General features: G+C 41.6%; 1 protein-coding gene across 1 annotated transcript in view; it reads right to left on the bottom strand.

Moving 5' to 3' along the window:
• Nucleotides 1-14,327, bottom strand: part of LOC109469374 — a 34,352-nt gene that overhangs the window by 12,628 nt on the left and 7,397 nt on the right. Inside the window, exons 7-31 of the mRNA XM_019767874.1 lie at nt 13,218-13,433; nt 12,589-12,863; nt 12,112-12,259; nt 11,753-11,971; nt 11,474-11,648; nt 10,786-11,069; nt 10,299-10,496; nt 10,041-10,173; nt 9,696-9,870; nt 9,224-9,362; nt 8,676-8,942; nt 8,131-8,327; nt 7,719-7,950; nt 6,332-6,538; nt 5,920-6,025; nt 5,369-5,485; nt 4,134-4,301; nt 3,613-3,761; nt 3,207-3,335; nt 2,704-2,842; nt 1,807-1,993; nt 1,433-1,644; nt 1,216-1,328; nt 914-1,033; nt 284-412 (exon numbers count right to left, since the gene is read on the bottom strand). Of these exons, the coding sequence (XP_019623433.1) occupies nt 284-412; nt 914-1,033; nt 1,216-1,328; nt 1,433-1,644; nt 1,807-1,993; nt 2,704-2,842; nt 3,207-3,335; nt 3,613-3,761; nt 4,134-4,301; nt 5,369-5,485; nt 5,920-6,025; nt 6,332-6,538; nt 7,719-7,950; nt 8,131-8,327; nt 8,676-8,942; nt 9,224-9,362; nt 9,696-9,870; nt 10,041-10,173; nt 10,299-10,496; nt 10,786-11,069; nt 11,474-11,648; nt 11,753-11,971; nt 12,112-12,259; nt 12,589-12,863; nt 13,218-13,433 (4,434 nt within the window). The remainder of the gene's footprint in view (nt 1-283; nt 413-913; nt 1,034-1,215; nt 1,329-1,432; nt 1,645-1,806; nt 1,994-2,703; nt 2,843-3,206; nt 3,336-3,612; nt 3,762-4,133; nt 4,302-5,368; nt 5,486-5,919; nt 6,026-6,331; nt 6,539-7,718; nt 7,951-8,130; nt 8,328-8,675; nt 8,943-9,223; nt 9,363-9,695; nt 9,871-10,040; nt 10,174-10,298; nt 10,497-10,785; nt 11,070-11,473; nt 11,649-11,752; nt 11,972-12,111; nt 12,260-12,588; nt 12,864-13,217; nt 13,434-14,327) is intronic.

Raw genomic sequence — 14,327 nt, 5'->3', positions numbered from 1 at the left:
GACTTTCTAAGGATATCAAAAAATACATTATTTATACATAATCAAACGAAAACCCTAGAAATATCATCGTTATGAAAACATGGCTAATATCGTATCCGGAACCGTGCTAAATCTAGTTGTTTTCCTAAACGGTTAGAGTAAGGATCAGGGAAAGTTATGAAAAGTCTCTGCGATAGGCGTATATTTCTTCTACGATTCTGGACACGCATGGACTATCCAGAATCGAGCGTGAGAATAGTTCTGGATAAAGCACGGTTCTGGATAAAGTCGCATAAGGACTGACCAGAAGTCCATCAGCCTCCGCAGACGTACACAGCCGCGCCATGTTACAGGCAGTAACCCGTACATAGTAGGTGTTGCCGTCATGCAGCGACAGGTTTGTGAACTTGTAGTCCCGTATGGAGCCAACAACCTGTATCAGTTAAACATAGGTACAGTAAATATTGGTAATTAATACTTCACAAAGGAGCTATTAGATAATCTCTTCCTTTGGAATGTACACTTTATATGATATACATGACGAATCAATAAAAACATATTGATTATACGTACACACGGTGACAAAACACTGATTTTCCTCAAAGTTCCAATACGTTTATATCAATAAATATTTCATTAAAGGGTGGGTGTTGGACTTCCGTTTTAACAACCATTTGCGTATATTGTTCTAGTTTGTTTCGTGCATAAGATCATCATATCGTGCATAAGATCATCATCATTTTCATCCATTTTGTACATACGCTTACTAAATGCTTTGGTATACATGTCTTGTCATGGCGTCAACATACGTTTTATAAACATATGATTCTACCATCTCTTCGTTTGCCATGGTCTTGCCATTTGAAAAAAAGAAAGGAAAACTCGAGGATTTAGGAGTGAATTTACTTAGAAAACCAAAAAATGTAAACATTACCTGTACTGGGTCGATGTCCACGTCAGCCTGGTGATGAGTGAAGACTGACAGGTGCTGCCGCTCTATAGGACTGTCGGGGTCACTGACCTCCCAGGACACGGACACAATTGTTCTCCACACCTAGTATAGAGGCGTTTATAAAATGTGCTCGCTCGGAAATAAATAACTTCACAGTTATCCCATGTACGGATGAATTGTAGATTCCAAATCTAAACACGGTTCAATTATTCTAAAACTTAACGTGTAGATTTGCAGTGTTATGATTAATGTGATCGAAATATAAGATACGAAGCGTGGTTTACCTGGCTTTCAGCTATGATTGACCCGTGCTGTAAGTCAAACGAAGGTCTGCTGGTAAAAGATGGAGGCGTGTCGTCAACTGTGACTCCATTGGACGATCTTTCCACAAAAAGTCCTATGGGTAAAATATACATATACACAGAACGATTAAGGCTACAATTCAAATGACTCATAAACTAGATCTAATCTTTGTCTAGTATCCTACCGTTCTTGACGTACCTGCTTTGTTGTAAGCCCTTATTGTCACGTAGACTGCCTGACCAATCGGTAGAGGTGGATCAACACGAGAGACATACGCCATCTCCGTAAGATGCAGCCTTGAGGTGAAGTACACATCATCTCCGCCAGGGGTCGTGCCTGCACGCCACTCGTAGTGAGACAAACCGGAGTGAGGATCATGGAAACCGAACCAATGGGCTCCCAGGAATGTCCTTTGGGGAAAACAAAAGTAAAACTGAATCATACAACCTTGGTCTTGGCCTTGGTCTGTTATCTGCTTTTATCTCACTATGCCATGATGACCCCATGCATGAACAGGACATGCATATTCTATTTGTGACAAACAGGGATAGAATGCTGTATAATATGCCAACCTGGAGGCCTGGAAAGAGAAGTCCATGTCGTCCACTCCGTCATACACTATCCCCGCCACTGGAGGGGAGTTGTCGATGACGACACCGTCGGAGGTTACAGATGTGCACAAGTCAGCCACGTTACAGGCCGTCACGGTGATGTAGTATCTTTTTCCAGAGACAAGACTCAAATACTTGGCAGATGCTTCTGTGTGGAAATATCGTGATAAGGAATGTCGATGGAGGGTACACATCCAGGTAAAACATTATGAATAAAAATAAATCAAACAACTGGATAAATTCTCTAAAGAATTACACATTTCAAAGCATCTTTCATCAATGACTATATCTCGTACAGAAGTAAGGTCTACTCGGGCATTTTTTGTTGCAAACTTTGTGTTGAATAGGGGTGCTAGTGTCACGGACATGAAAAGAAACCTAGAGTGGGTGTCATTGAAAGACAGACGAAAAATGACGAAACCTATGCGTGATGTACAAAATAACTAATAAACTGGTGGACGTACCAACTATCAAGTACTTAGTAATAGCTCGCTCAGAAGAAAACAAAAAATACCCATGCCTTCAAGTACGAGTACCAGCGTTGTCAACCAAGAATTGAGCCGTTCAAACCCCCCCCCCACTTCTTTCCTAGAACTATCACAGAGTGTAAATCACTGTCACCAATTACAGTTTCTATAAACAATGTTTAGGATTAAATGTTCAAAGATAAGGCGTAACAAGTCGATCGGTGTAATGTAGCCAGCTGATGCCGTGCCACGTGCCTGCGAAGCTGGTGTGTTACGCCGAATGGCGGTTAGTGTACTACCAGAGAGAATTCGTTTGACACATGCATCTTTTGGGTTGGACTATACTATTATGTCAACAGAACACAGCTGGTATAAAGAAGTGTTAACCAACCTTGAAGTAAACCAACATCTTCAGCCTCCATGACGTCATCACATCCGGGACACGTGCCGACGCTCCAGGAGTGCCCCAGCAGAGCTGTGTGAGGGTCGTGAAAACCTTCCCACCAGGTGTGCAGGGTTCCTGTGTCCGTCTGGGGGGGGGGTTAAAGGATGAGCGGTCTTAGGACACTTATAACGCTGTCCATGGTTATTCTACCAGGCTTAAATCCACCATCAATTTGATTTTTTATAAACATTTCTGTTACAAAGGAGGCGTTGTGATCTTTTGAAAGCAACAAGAAACCTGTAGTTGTCTGTACTTTTATTGCCTAAAATTGTAGATAACACTTAAAAAAAGGATTTGACTTCTGTTTCTCTTCAGCAGAGACGGTCTGGCACACTCCATTATAGATATTGTAGCATTTGAGGTCCCCAGTTAATTCTTTATTGAATCTCAAGGCTAACAGAAGATTGCATGCATTCACCACGCTTGTCATGTAACAGGTAATAAATCACCCGGAAGTCCACATCATGTCTGTCCCCACCGGAGACACCGTCATACACAAACCCCTGTACGGGAGGAGACGTCTCCACCACGGCTGCCCAGGAGAAGGCGACGGACGACAGACCGGCTCCGTTATAACCCTGGACACAAAAAGACCAGTTACACATCTCAATGTTAATTACTCTTGTAATTAATCGTATTTTATCTGTTTATTACAGTGACCTTTTTGATGGTCTTGGATAATGTTCATTGTCCAAGAATCGTATGTGAAAATAATCTACTTCTGAAAATGGTACATGAAGAAAGTATAAATCTGTATTAAATCCTTAAAAACATTCTGGAAAATTATTCTTTTTACAATTGATTTAGGTTCATGTTAATTTGTGATAGTCTACATTTGATTCACTTCCATCCTACCATTACAGATATGTAGTACGCATGTCCCTCCTGTAGACGCAGGTCCAGTGCGGAGTCTGACACGGCTTCCTCTGACTCTGTCCTGGTGAGCGCCATGACGTCACAATGGCCGGGCTCTGATCCCACGCACCACTCATAGTACGACATTCCTATACAGTGGAACAATACGGTTAACTTATGTTAACATATACTATAGAAAAAAAAACTTTGACAAGTTGCTATGTTACTGTATTGGTGATAAAATCATGACCACCGTGTCCAGAACAATAGATACAGAAACCGGTAGTCCCTCTACAGTATTAAGGAAAGTCATCCCGACCCTAAAATTTAATCATTTCTTTGATCGGGCCAAGACCTAGCTAAACAAACAATCTTATGAGTGTTGATTAATTGCTAGGAGTTATAATGGTCATTTAGAAACCAGGTACACGAACCATTTTGACCAAGAAGAAACAAAATCAAACATGTAGACAAAATTGGAATGTCTAAAATGACGCGAAGGTTTTCTTGTACAAACCTACCGCTCTCAGTATCGATAAAGACCCTGTCCCAGCTGGCAGACACAGATGACGTAGAGATAAGATATCGGCCTCCTACATCTACATCAGCGTCAGTCACAACTGGAGCCGTGACGTCAACTGTTACTCCCCGGGACACACTCGTCACGGACAGGCCGGCATAGTCAGTCGCTACAGTAAGGATATAGTTGGGACTTCAACAATAATAAAGACAAGGCAATGTTCAGTTCAACAGCTGAAATAACGCACTCAGTAGCGATCATTACATTGATGACATTTTTTTTTTCATTCATCAAACATCAAAAGATAACAAGGGCAGTGTGGCGCTGTACTCAAGTTTAAAACCTATATCAAAAGCGCCACACAACAACAAAGTACAATTAACATTTAGATACACAAAGTTGACATATATGTGCGCCGTAGTCCCACCACCCTAAGACATTAAAAATACTAATGCTAACAAAGTTATTTAAAAGATAAGATTACGTGTTAACCTCCTATATCTCATTGGCGGAAATACATCCGCCAGTCAGAGCTAGCTGTAGAAGGAGAATTTAGGCCCATTAGCACATTTAGTATTTTGGACTTCTATATCTAATTTGCATTGTTAAATGCTGTACATAGAGGGTAACAACGTGGAGCCTCAAAGAATAAAGTAAGTTTAGCATTATCTGACACATTATTAAGGCTGACAAGATGACCGAGTAAATCTGCAAGATTGCCAAAAAGTTCCGATCTCTCATGATTGTATAATGGACAATGTAACATGAAATGCATGACAGATTCGCAACGACACCCGCATCTACAAGAGGCACTGGTAGAGAGTCCTCGGGTAAACAAACTGTGATTTAGAGCACAGGTGCCGATGCAGAGCCGAACAAGAAGGGCTCCGCATCGGCAACACACCGAACAATTGATGGCAATTAAAACAATGAGCCTTCTCAAGCACGAAAAAGACCAGATAACATACACCTTATATGTTTCTTCCAAATTAAGTCTAATCCTTTGCGCTATGCGTATACGCATAATACTTGGCGTATGCGTATGACATACAGGTATGACGTTAGCGTTCTTTCTGACAACAGAAACTAGCTGCTTTGATTGCTTTAACGACAGTTTATTTTTGATTGTCTTCACTACGAAACTATTATGTTGAAAGATCATACCCTCCTAGCTTAGGGTTATTATCTCTGAACAAAACAGAATGCCAACAGAAAACGACCCACCCAAATCCTTACCTCTAACAGTTGCATAGTACGTGTGCCCTGAGTACAGCCGGAGACCATGTACTGTTGCCATGTTCGTCACACCAACATCCATGAAGTCCTGAACGTCGACACCATTTGGACTGGTACCTGTGAAGAAAATACACTTGTATTTTTTTTTTTACTTTTTAAAATTCTGTTTGTCTTGGAACAAATATCAGTACAAGTCCAACCTAAATAGTGACAAACCCTTAAATTAAGTTATGATTCAGACTTCAATGGTCGAGTGGCTAATACGTAATCAGGAGTCCGAGACCGATAGGTCATGGTTTCAGCGTCTTGCATTCCTGTGCTATACCCTTGGGAAATGCACTTTACATGGCTTTCCTCACTCCACCTAGATGTAAATTGGGTATCTGACTTTGGTTGGGGAGGTAAAAGACGGAGGATTAGGAAATTTTCGGACTCCGTCTGTTAATACTGTACCCTAGACACAGTGGATATTATTACACTTCACTGTCCCTATGGCCTCAACAAATGCTATGGGACTACTTTTACCGTATGGCAGTACAATGAGTACTTACCAATAGCAACTTCATACTTGTGAATACCGCTATGGTGAGACGACATGCCGTGCTCCTCCACGTCACGAAACGTGTTCCAGTAGACTATCATCTCTGAGGTTGATGTCTTAATGGGGAAATACGTTATTTATGTCATGTCTGTGTGTGGTGGAAATTCTTTGGACTAACTATGGGGATCTAAGCACACATTTTGTTTTTTATTTATTTGCACAGATAAATGTAATCATAAGTACACATTTTTAAAGAAAATACAGCAAAGAAAACTAAAACAAATACAAAACTAATACAAATGAATCTTAAAACAGTATATTTCTTTTCTTATATGCCACGATCAGCATGTACATCATATTTTTTTCTTGGTCGGCTTACGTTGGAAGTGAATTTTTGAAACAATTGAGTCACTGCATATTACCTGGAACTGCCCGACTTTGTGGTTGACCCATACTTGACCCGGCAGTGGAGGGGTAAGATCCACGGTGATGCCGTTAGAACAGGAATCTACCTCATCCAGACTCTGGTCGAACAACTCGAAATGCAGAACTGTGGCGTTAGCATGAACACAGATGTGGTACCTCCTGCCGTGTAGTAACTCTACCTCTGGGACGTTAACAAAGTTTTCCTGGAATAAGATAGGGAATGATAATGTAAGTAATAAATCAGCCATTATATATTACCATATATAATAGACACATAGAATAAAGTGTCTTCATTGCCTTGACATCATTATCAAAGTTGTTGTACACTTACCTGGTACAGAATGTTTGAATAAGAAGTGACATATCATGGCAATAGTTGCAGTCTTCTCATTACCTCCATGAAAAATGAAGGTATCGTTTTTGGCGTGTCTGTGTGTGTGTGTATGTCTGTGTGTGTTTGTGCTTCCGCACATTTGTAGTCAGCATAACTTTAGAACGCCTTTATGGATGGTGATGATATTTGGTACGTTGGTAAGCCTTAGGAAGAAGAAGGTCAAGGTCAAGTATGGGTCTCCTGGTGGCTGACCTTGGTACTGCAGCACAACTAGCATTTTGTCCGGAACATGCTATGGTCTTGATGTTTTTGTGAGAGATAGCTTTTTCTGTAAGGAATTAGTGGTGTGGATATTGTCCCCTTAGCAGCTTGTTCGCAAACTGCAGGGAACTTTCGGGCGAAATCTTTAAAAGCCAATAAGTCCAGATAGGAACAACGTATTTTCATCATTTTTGGTATGTATGTAGCTGAAAGAGAGTTGTACATAAAAATATACAAATTATGCAGAAGAGGAGTTAATTTGCATAATTACAGAGGAAATTCTATAATTACAGTGTTTTATATAATAGTACTGTTATACATGTAATCTATTTAAACTGTGGCAGGCGGAACATCAACAAATGCCAGTTATGCAAATGATGACCTAATTTGCATACTTAAGGTGAAAATTCTGTGACTCCTTATTGGTGAATAATGGTAATTTTATACCTTGTGTATGTTTCTTAAAGGTTAACACCACTATGTAGAGGTCATTTGCATAATTAATGAGGACATGTTGAAATGAAGTATGAGAAAGGAGAGGAATACACGAAAAATATTGTCATTTGAATTTAAAAGACCATAAATTAAACTAGATTATGCTAATTACCACCTTATTTCCATAGTTAATGAGACAAATAAAAAACCACTTACAAAAACTCATATATTTCATGGAGATATGAGATCTCCGAATTCTTGTTTTTTACTTGCAGATCACAATTATGAAATAGCATTCCCTGCTATCCTCTCCAAGCATATTTCATTACAATTATCGTGACATAAAACCTCACCTCAGTCTCTCCGCAAGCCAAAACCTGCGGGGCGCTGCAGTCGTAATCGGAGTACCGCAGAGCATGACGGGAAGTGACATAAGCCCAGTTTTGAATTGACTCGTCAGAGACAACCTTCCACCTGTAGTGCCCGTGTCGCAGTGTGGGCCAGACTGCAGACAGTTTGTCACGGGCAGATGTGAACTCCTGGTCGGGTAGCGGCCACTTCTCATTTTGTGCGAGGTGCACATCACTACATGTTAACAAAAGTAAACATATTTAATAGATACAACCAACTGACTAAAGACAAGGGTTCGTAAATTTGTTGGTTGTTATAGTTGTAAATCAGATTAGTAAACAATCAAAATGCATTGTACCACAGATACTTGGTTGTTCCATGTCGTTTGTAGTGTAATGACAGTGTTTCACGTACCTCATGTGTGTTGATTCTAAGGTTCCTACTGCATCGATGACTGTGGGTGGGATGATGAGGATGGGATCGTACGCGTAACAATCCAGCACGTCCCGGGCGACGGTCGAGTACAGACCGACCCTGTTGGTCCCTCGGATGAGCAGACGGAGGCAATGGGTGAAGTCTAACCTATCATCTAATGTTACTTCATGGGTCAGCTGGAAAGAAAGGCAAAATACATGTCAATCTTGGTTCTCTCTTTGGATGAGCATTATAGAAAAATGTTGGCTAAATATGTATAATTCAGAATTGATTCGATGAGTTTTATTTCATATCGTATTACATATCATATTGGCATTCGGTGCTTTTTACGCAACTTATGTAAACTTCGACACTTGTACATCATGGAAAATAATAAAAAATGAAGAAACTCAAAGGTAACTATTTCAGTATTGATACAAGACCTACGGAAGAGCAGATCACACTGTCCTTCCTGGGTAGCTTATGATTTGGCGTGGGAACCCCTGTACTCTATATCTTAATAAGACTTGATGAACTCAACCTACTTGGCCTTCAGTCACCATTTCGACATGGATCGGTTGCCACGGTAAAATGATGTCACCATAGGCGGAGCCCTTTAAGGACATCTCTGTTGCTAAGTTCCACTCATAGTGTATGAATGGACCTTCAGCGTTAGACTGGGCTGTGTCATCATGATCAAACTGCTGCCAGGTGAACGTTAGCACCCTTGCCGTCCTGTTGTAACTGATGGAGGTGATCTGTCCCGGGGTGGGAGGGTTGTGGACGACCGTGAACCCATCACTGTGTGCGGGCTGCAAGACGTTCACATCAAAACGTGAATCATTTAGTAGCATGGCTTAGACGTTTTACTTATATAAACAGTAAGTACAATTGTTTGGTAACTTGGTGGCGTATCTTCTAGATTTAAAAAAAGTAGTAGGAGTTAATCCCCAAGCAAATCTTCTCTTGGCTGCAAAGTATCAAATTGGCCAGACAATATTTAGTTGCAAGAATGAAAAGAAATGAAAACACAAAAAACACAAAAAAAAATAAAGCCTAAATCTCTCGTTGGAAAGTAGTATCAATGAGATACCTGGAAACATCCGGACGGATGGCACAACTTGATGACAGACCGGTAACGCTGCGAGTTCAGAAGGGTCAGTCCTGTCCACGTGCCGTGACTGGACATCCGCATGTTCCTGAATTCTGTGATTCTTTCCCATGAAGGCACTCTGGGAGAATCAGTAAACGCAATTATTTTTTAGCAAACAGTTTTTTTGCTTCGTACATGTGCGGTGCTAAACGTAAATCATTCTGAATTTCACCTCCATGAAAAATGGAGGTGTTGTTTTTGGTGAATCTGTGTGTGTGTGTGTATTTTATTTTCACGGGTGGTTTTCGTTACATGACTTCATTGGAAGCTGAAAGCTACAGTACAGAAAGATTTGTAGACACGATGGTGAATGACAAGAGGGCAAAGTCACCATCACACGACATCTTAACATTTCATGGAGGTCATAAGTCTCCAAGTTCAAGACCCAACAAATTCGTTAGAATCATCTTACCCACTGAGTCGAACTTCTCTCTCCACGGCCCATTCCACCCGGCGTACGAACGTCTTCACGGCGGCAGGAATGGTCCATCGGGCCTCGACGGTTGTTGTAGAAATCTGGAAATCTTTGTTTTCTGAACACTTGACATGGCTGAGATTGGCATGATGGAAGAAAGTGTTGTTGGTATCTGAAATGTTTAGAAATAATACGTCTAGTTCGTTGAGCTATGAGATGAAATAATAGTCAGAAAATGACATGAAAATATTACTGTCGACGAATGTTTATGCATAGCACTGTAATTCAACTGTAATATTAATCATACCAATGTTTACTTAAAAATTCATATATGATCCATACCCATAATACAGCCAAGACCATCAAGAACCTGCGTCCCGTTGATGACGTCATCATCTCTTAACACTAGAACACCGTCTGACGTCACAAAGATGTTTCCGGATTCAGTACCAGCCACAACTGTGACGTAATAGGTCTTAAAAAATATGAAAGGTTTTTTAACGGCCACATGCAAGAAAATCATACTAGAAAATGTATCCATGCTAACGAATGAATTGAAGGACGAATGAATTTCTAGTTGCAGAACTAGAAATTTCTAACCTGAAAAGTATCCAGATTCATGCTGTGGGCTGTAAAGCTGGTGTTCTGCCCTGTGTAAGTAAATGGACAGACGTCCGCCAGCCCAGGCTCCGTCCCGATGCCCACTTGATAGGTGACGTCCTGATGTGGATGTGAAAATCCCAGCCATTCACAGCTGATGGTGTCAGTGCTGCTTTGGATATCTATGTCAGCAGGACGCTGAAAACAGAGACCAAAGTTTGTTTTATATTCTGACAAACCCAAAGGACCGTTTACTCTCTGATGAGTTCATTGAACAGCTTATTCAAGTTGGTACGTCATTGAAAAGTTAATTTATTTAATCACACACTGCACCACAATCAATTTCGCTAATAATGTACATAAACGAGGGTAAGATACTACAAAAAATCCGGAATTAGCCACAACGTCGGTGAACAAATTGCGGTATTTCTAAAAGAAACTTAGCTTGTACAAGTGCATGGTAATTACCAAACGATTTCCGACTTACCCCCAAAATGGAAGGTTCTCCTGCTGCTGGATCCACTTCCATGACGACCCCCTCTGACGGAAGACCCACAAAGTGCACGTACGGCTGTGAAGTCACCACGGTGCTGAGACCAGCCGCATTCTCCACCCGGATGGACACGTAGTACGTGTGCTGGCCGTGAAGATGCCAGTCCAGGGCTGATAGTGGGATGACCAGACAGGTCGGTGGAGACGTGATGTTGCAGAACTTGTCATCAGTCGGGAATGGTGCAAAATCATGTACTTCGGTCGTCCCCGGGTGGTGACCTGGAAAAAGAATTTACACTTTATAAAGACATGCAGTCTGACATAGACTCACAAACATTTACATCCAATAAAATCACTGCATACAGGCAAATAATAATTTAGCCTCCTTGCAGGCGTTTCTAGATCGAGGTTTTTCAGGGGGGGATTTGTAAGTTATACCATCATGATCACGATTCACAATTCTGGTTCCAGGGATAGCATTCTATGGTTGGCGGACAGATCATCTAATGCATGCGATCTACGTTTGATCATAATCGTGTAACTTGCAAATAACACACACACACACACACACACACTCCAAATTAGGAAAAATAAAAATAAAAACGCCGACCGATCCCAGAACGCCTGCAAAGAGGCTAAAAACGATTCAACGATTCAACTATCAACGATAGTACAACACTTACCAACAGAGTACTCGAACTTGTAAAATCTGCCTGTATCATCGATGTCGTGGACTGATGTCGGTCTAGAATCCCATCTGGCAACCAACGCCTGACTCCCGTTATTTTCCTCCAACGTTACCTCGATCACGCTTGAGAACACTGGTGGGGAAACGTCAACGATAAAAGGCCCTAAAACCTGTGGGGAAAAAGGTGAGGAATTCAAGCTTATTCCCTGTTCCGAAGGTAAAGCAAGTTATATATACCACCCGCATACCGCATATATACATTAACAAAGCTTACCTTAGTTGTAGACATCTGTGCTCTGTTGATAGCCTTCAGGACTAAGTAGAACTGTTTTCCTTCGTCCAAGTCTGGATGGTACGTTGTGAAGTGGGGATGTGCGTTAGTTGATGTGAACGGCAGTATGTCAGGCAGATCAGGGGACAGCGTGCTGCTAAGCCCAACCTCGAAGTCGTATATTTCACTTTCAGGGTCTTCACCATCCCATCGTAGTGATAACTAGTTAGAAAAGCGAAAAAAAAATACCACAAAGTTAATTCTAAATCTGACCATCGTCTTGGATACGAGTATTACAAGGGTTTTAATGTGTACGTTAAAAAAAATGACATAGAAACAAAAACAAGAATAGTGTACTATACCATGTTCTCCCTTGATAAGAAGCCGTTGCCAGAAAAGGGACCTGCTGTAAGACAGTCGCTGTCTGAATACCCCGGAAGTTCTGTTCCGTTCGACAGTAGATTTTGAGCTGGCCATAAGTTGACGTCATCCACTTCTTGAGAAACATTCCTTATGGGAAATAGAAAATTGATCTATATGACGTATGCAGATCGTAAGTGGATATTATTAAGTAAGCAGAGGATCGTAAGTTGCAGAAAGTCTGTGCCGCCCCGACTTTCTGCAACTTATTAATTAATTACGATCCACTGCTTACAGAGTCACGTGTAATATATGCATAGTTACTGTCGAAAATTTGGGAAATTTCAATATCTTGTGTTGGAAGCTTCAGTTCAAACTGCTTCATAAGGACTTCTACCAACATAGATTTTTAAAGATGAGTTATTAATACTCCTCTTGAAAAAAACGTTTCTTATATCTCCGTAGTGTTTTTTCTCTACCTGCATGTTGCAGACGGTTCGTTGATTGGATGTCTGAGTCCACTGCTGTCCACCAGCCAAACCTTGCCGTCCATCCCTCTGACCACTCCCGGTGTGTAGTGTAGGTTGTCCACTGCCAGGTCTGCTATGACGGGCGGTGTCATGTCTATGGTCACACCGTCTGAGCAGACAGGTTCGGACGGTTCCAGCGCACGGTTAAAGGCGATAACCGTGCAGTGGTACAGGCCTGGGTGTGTGGCTTCCCATTCAGCGTGGGTTGACGTGGTGTTTGCTACCTACATGTGGAGGAGAATGGAAGGAATTTCGATGCTTTAGCCCATTACTTTACCACAGCCCGGCCAGTTGATAATTAGATTAGCAAGGCCCAACACCCTTTTTAACATCAAATTGAACAAAGTATTTCATGTGATTAAAATATAAAGAAACTAAAGTGTTTTAACAGATGGATGGAGGGCCGGTGATTATTATGATCACGTTGATAAAGCGCCATTAGCAACATGTTTGTTATTGTCAGAGCCAAGTTTTCTTTGTCAGACAACCGAAAATGATTGAGAATCATGAAGATCGTTCTATATCACAATGCCAAATGAAATAACGTTTCTTCCCTTATTCCTTAAACGCGTTCTTACCTGATAATTACTAGTATTTCCGAACTCAGTCACATTTTCCAACGTCAGACAGTCCTCAGCAAAGCCGTACATGTAGAACATGACGCCGCTTTCCCTGTCAAAGAAACCTTCCCATGATGCCTGTATGACGGTGTCCTGTTGGAAGTCCAGGTCTGTTTCCGCCGGCAGACTGTCATGGACGTGACCGGGCAGAGGCGGGCTGGTGTCAACGGTGATCTGTGAAATCCGCAAGTTGTTGTATTAGTTTGGTAAATGAATGTATGAAGAAGGTTCATTGTCACAACCGAATCAGCTTATTATATACTATGTAAGGGATGATTGTTAAATTCCCTTATTACCGTTGGTTGTCAACATTTATGTATATTTTTCATATATGTGACTGCTCTCAGTTTTGTCGGCAAACTTAGCAGCGACAGCTAGGTGCAGTGCGAAGTGAAACCAATATTGCCGGGAGAAAGGTGACACTGCACGAAATGGACTCGGATTATAGCAAATCCTGAAGATCCGAAATCGTGCATCATGACGGATACGTAGCAAATCCGGAGAAATCCGCAATCCTTACTAGAATACGAAGTAGCACTGCAGATCCGACAATTCCGGCACCGTATACGTCCGGATCTTTAAGAAATCACAGATACAAATTTGATATTCGCAAGGAACCTTCTTTCTCGGATATGTTATAAGTTCGGTTTTTAGGGGAGTCTGGAGTTGCCTCGGATCCTGACGGATACAATAAATACCCATCATGGCGTCATACATGTACTACCACGGATTTCAGCAAATCCGCCTGCCGGGCATTAAACGGATTCTAAAATAACCCACAGGGCACTGCTGCTTTGGACTCTCCCGCAGATTCCGAACAAAATAACAGAAGCGGGATTTCGCGGATCTCACTTCCGCAGATCTGAACAAGATACCAGAAGCGGGATTTCGCAGATCTCGGTTCCACAAATCCGAAAGTGATTTGCAGCAACGGGATTTTGCGGATCTCAGAATTTCGTACTGCTATGGATTCCTGGTCCCACAGATCCGATAAAGGTACCAAAAGCAGAATTTTACGGATCACGGTTCTGCAGATCCGAAAACGATACCAGAAGTGGGATTTTGCGG

The sequence above is a fragment of the Branchiostoma belcheri genome, unplaced genomic scaffold, assembly GCF_001625305.1.
Source record: "Branchiostoma belcheri isolate BF01 breed outbred unplaced genomic scaffold, Haploidv18h27 scaffold200, whole genome shotgun sequence".
Classification (NCBI taxonomy): Eukaryota; Metazoa; Chordata; class Leptocardii; order Amphioxiformes; family Branchiostomatidae; genus Branchiostoma; species Branchiostoma belcheri.
The sequence above is the reverse complement of the archived record's forward strand: the minus strand, read 5'-3'. Positions and strand labels throughout refer to the sequence as shown.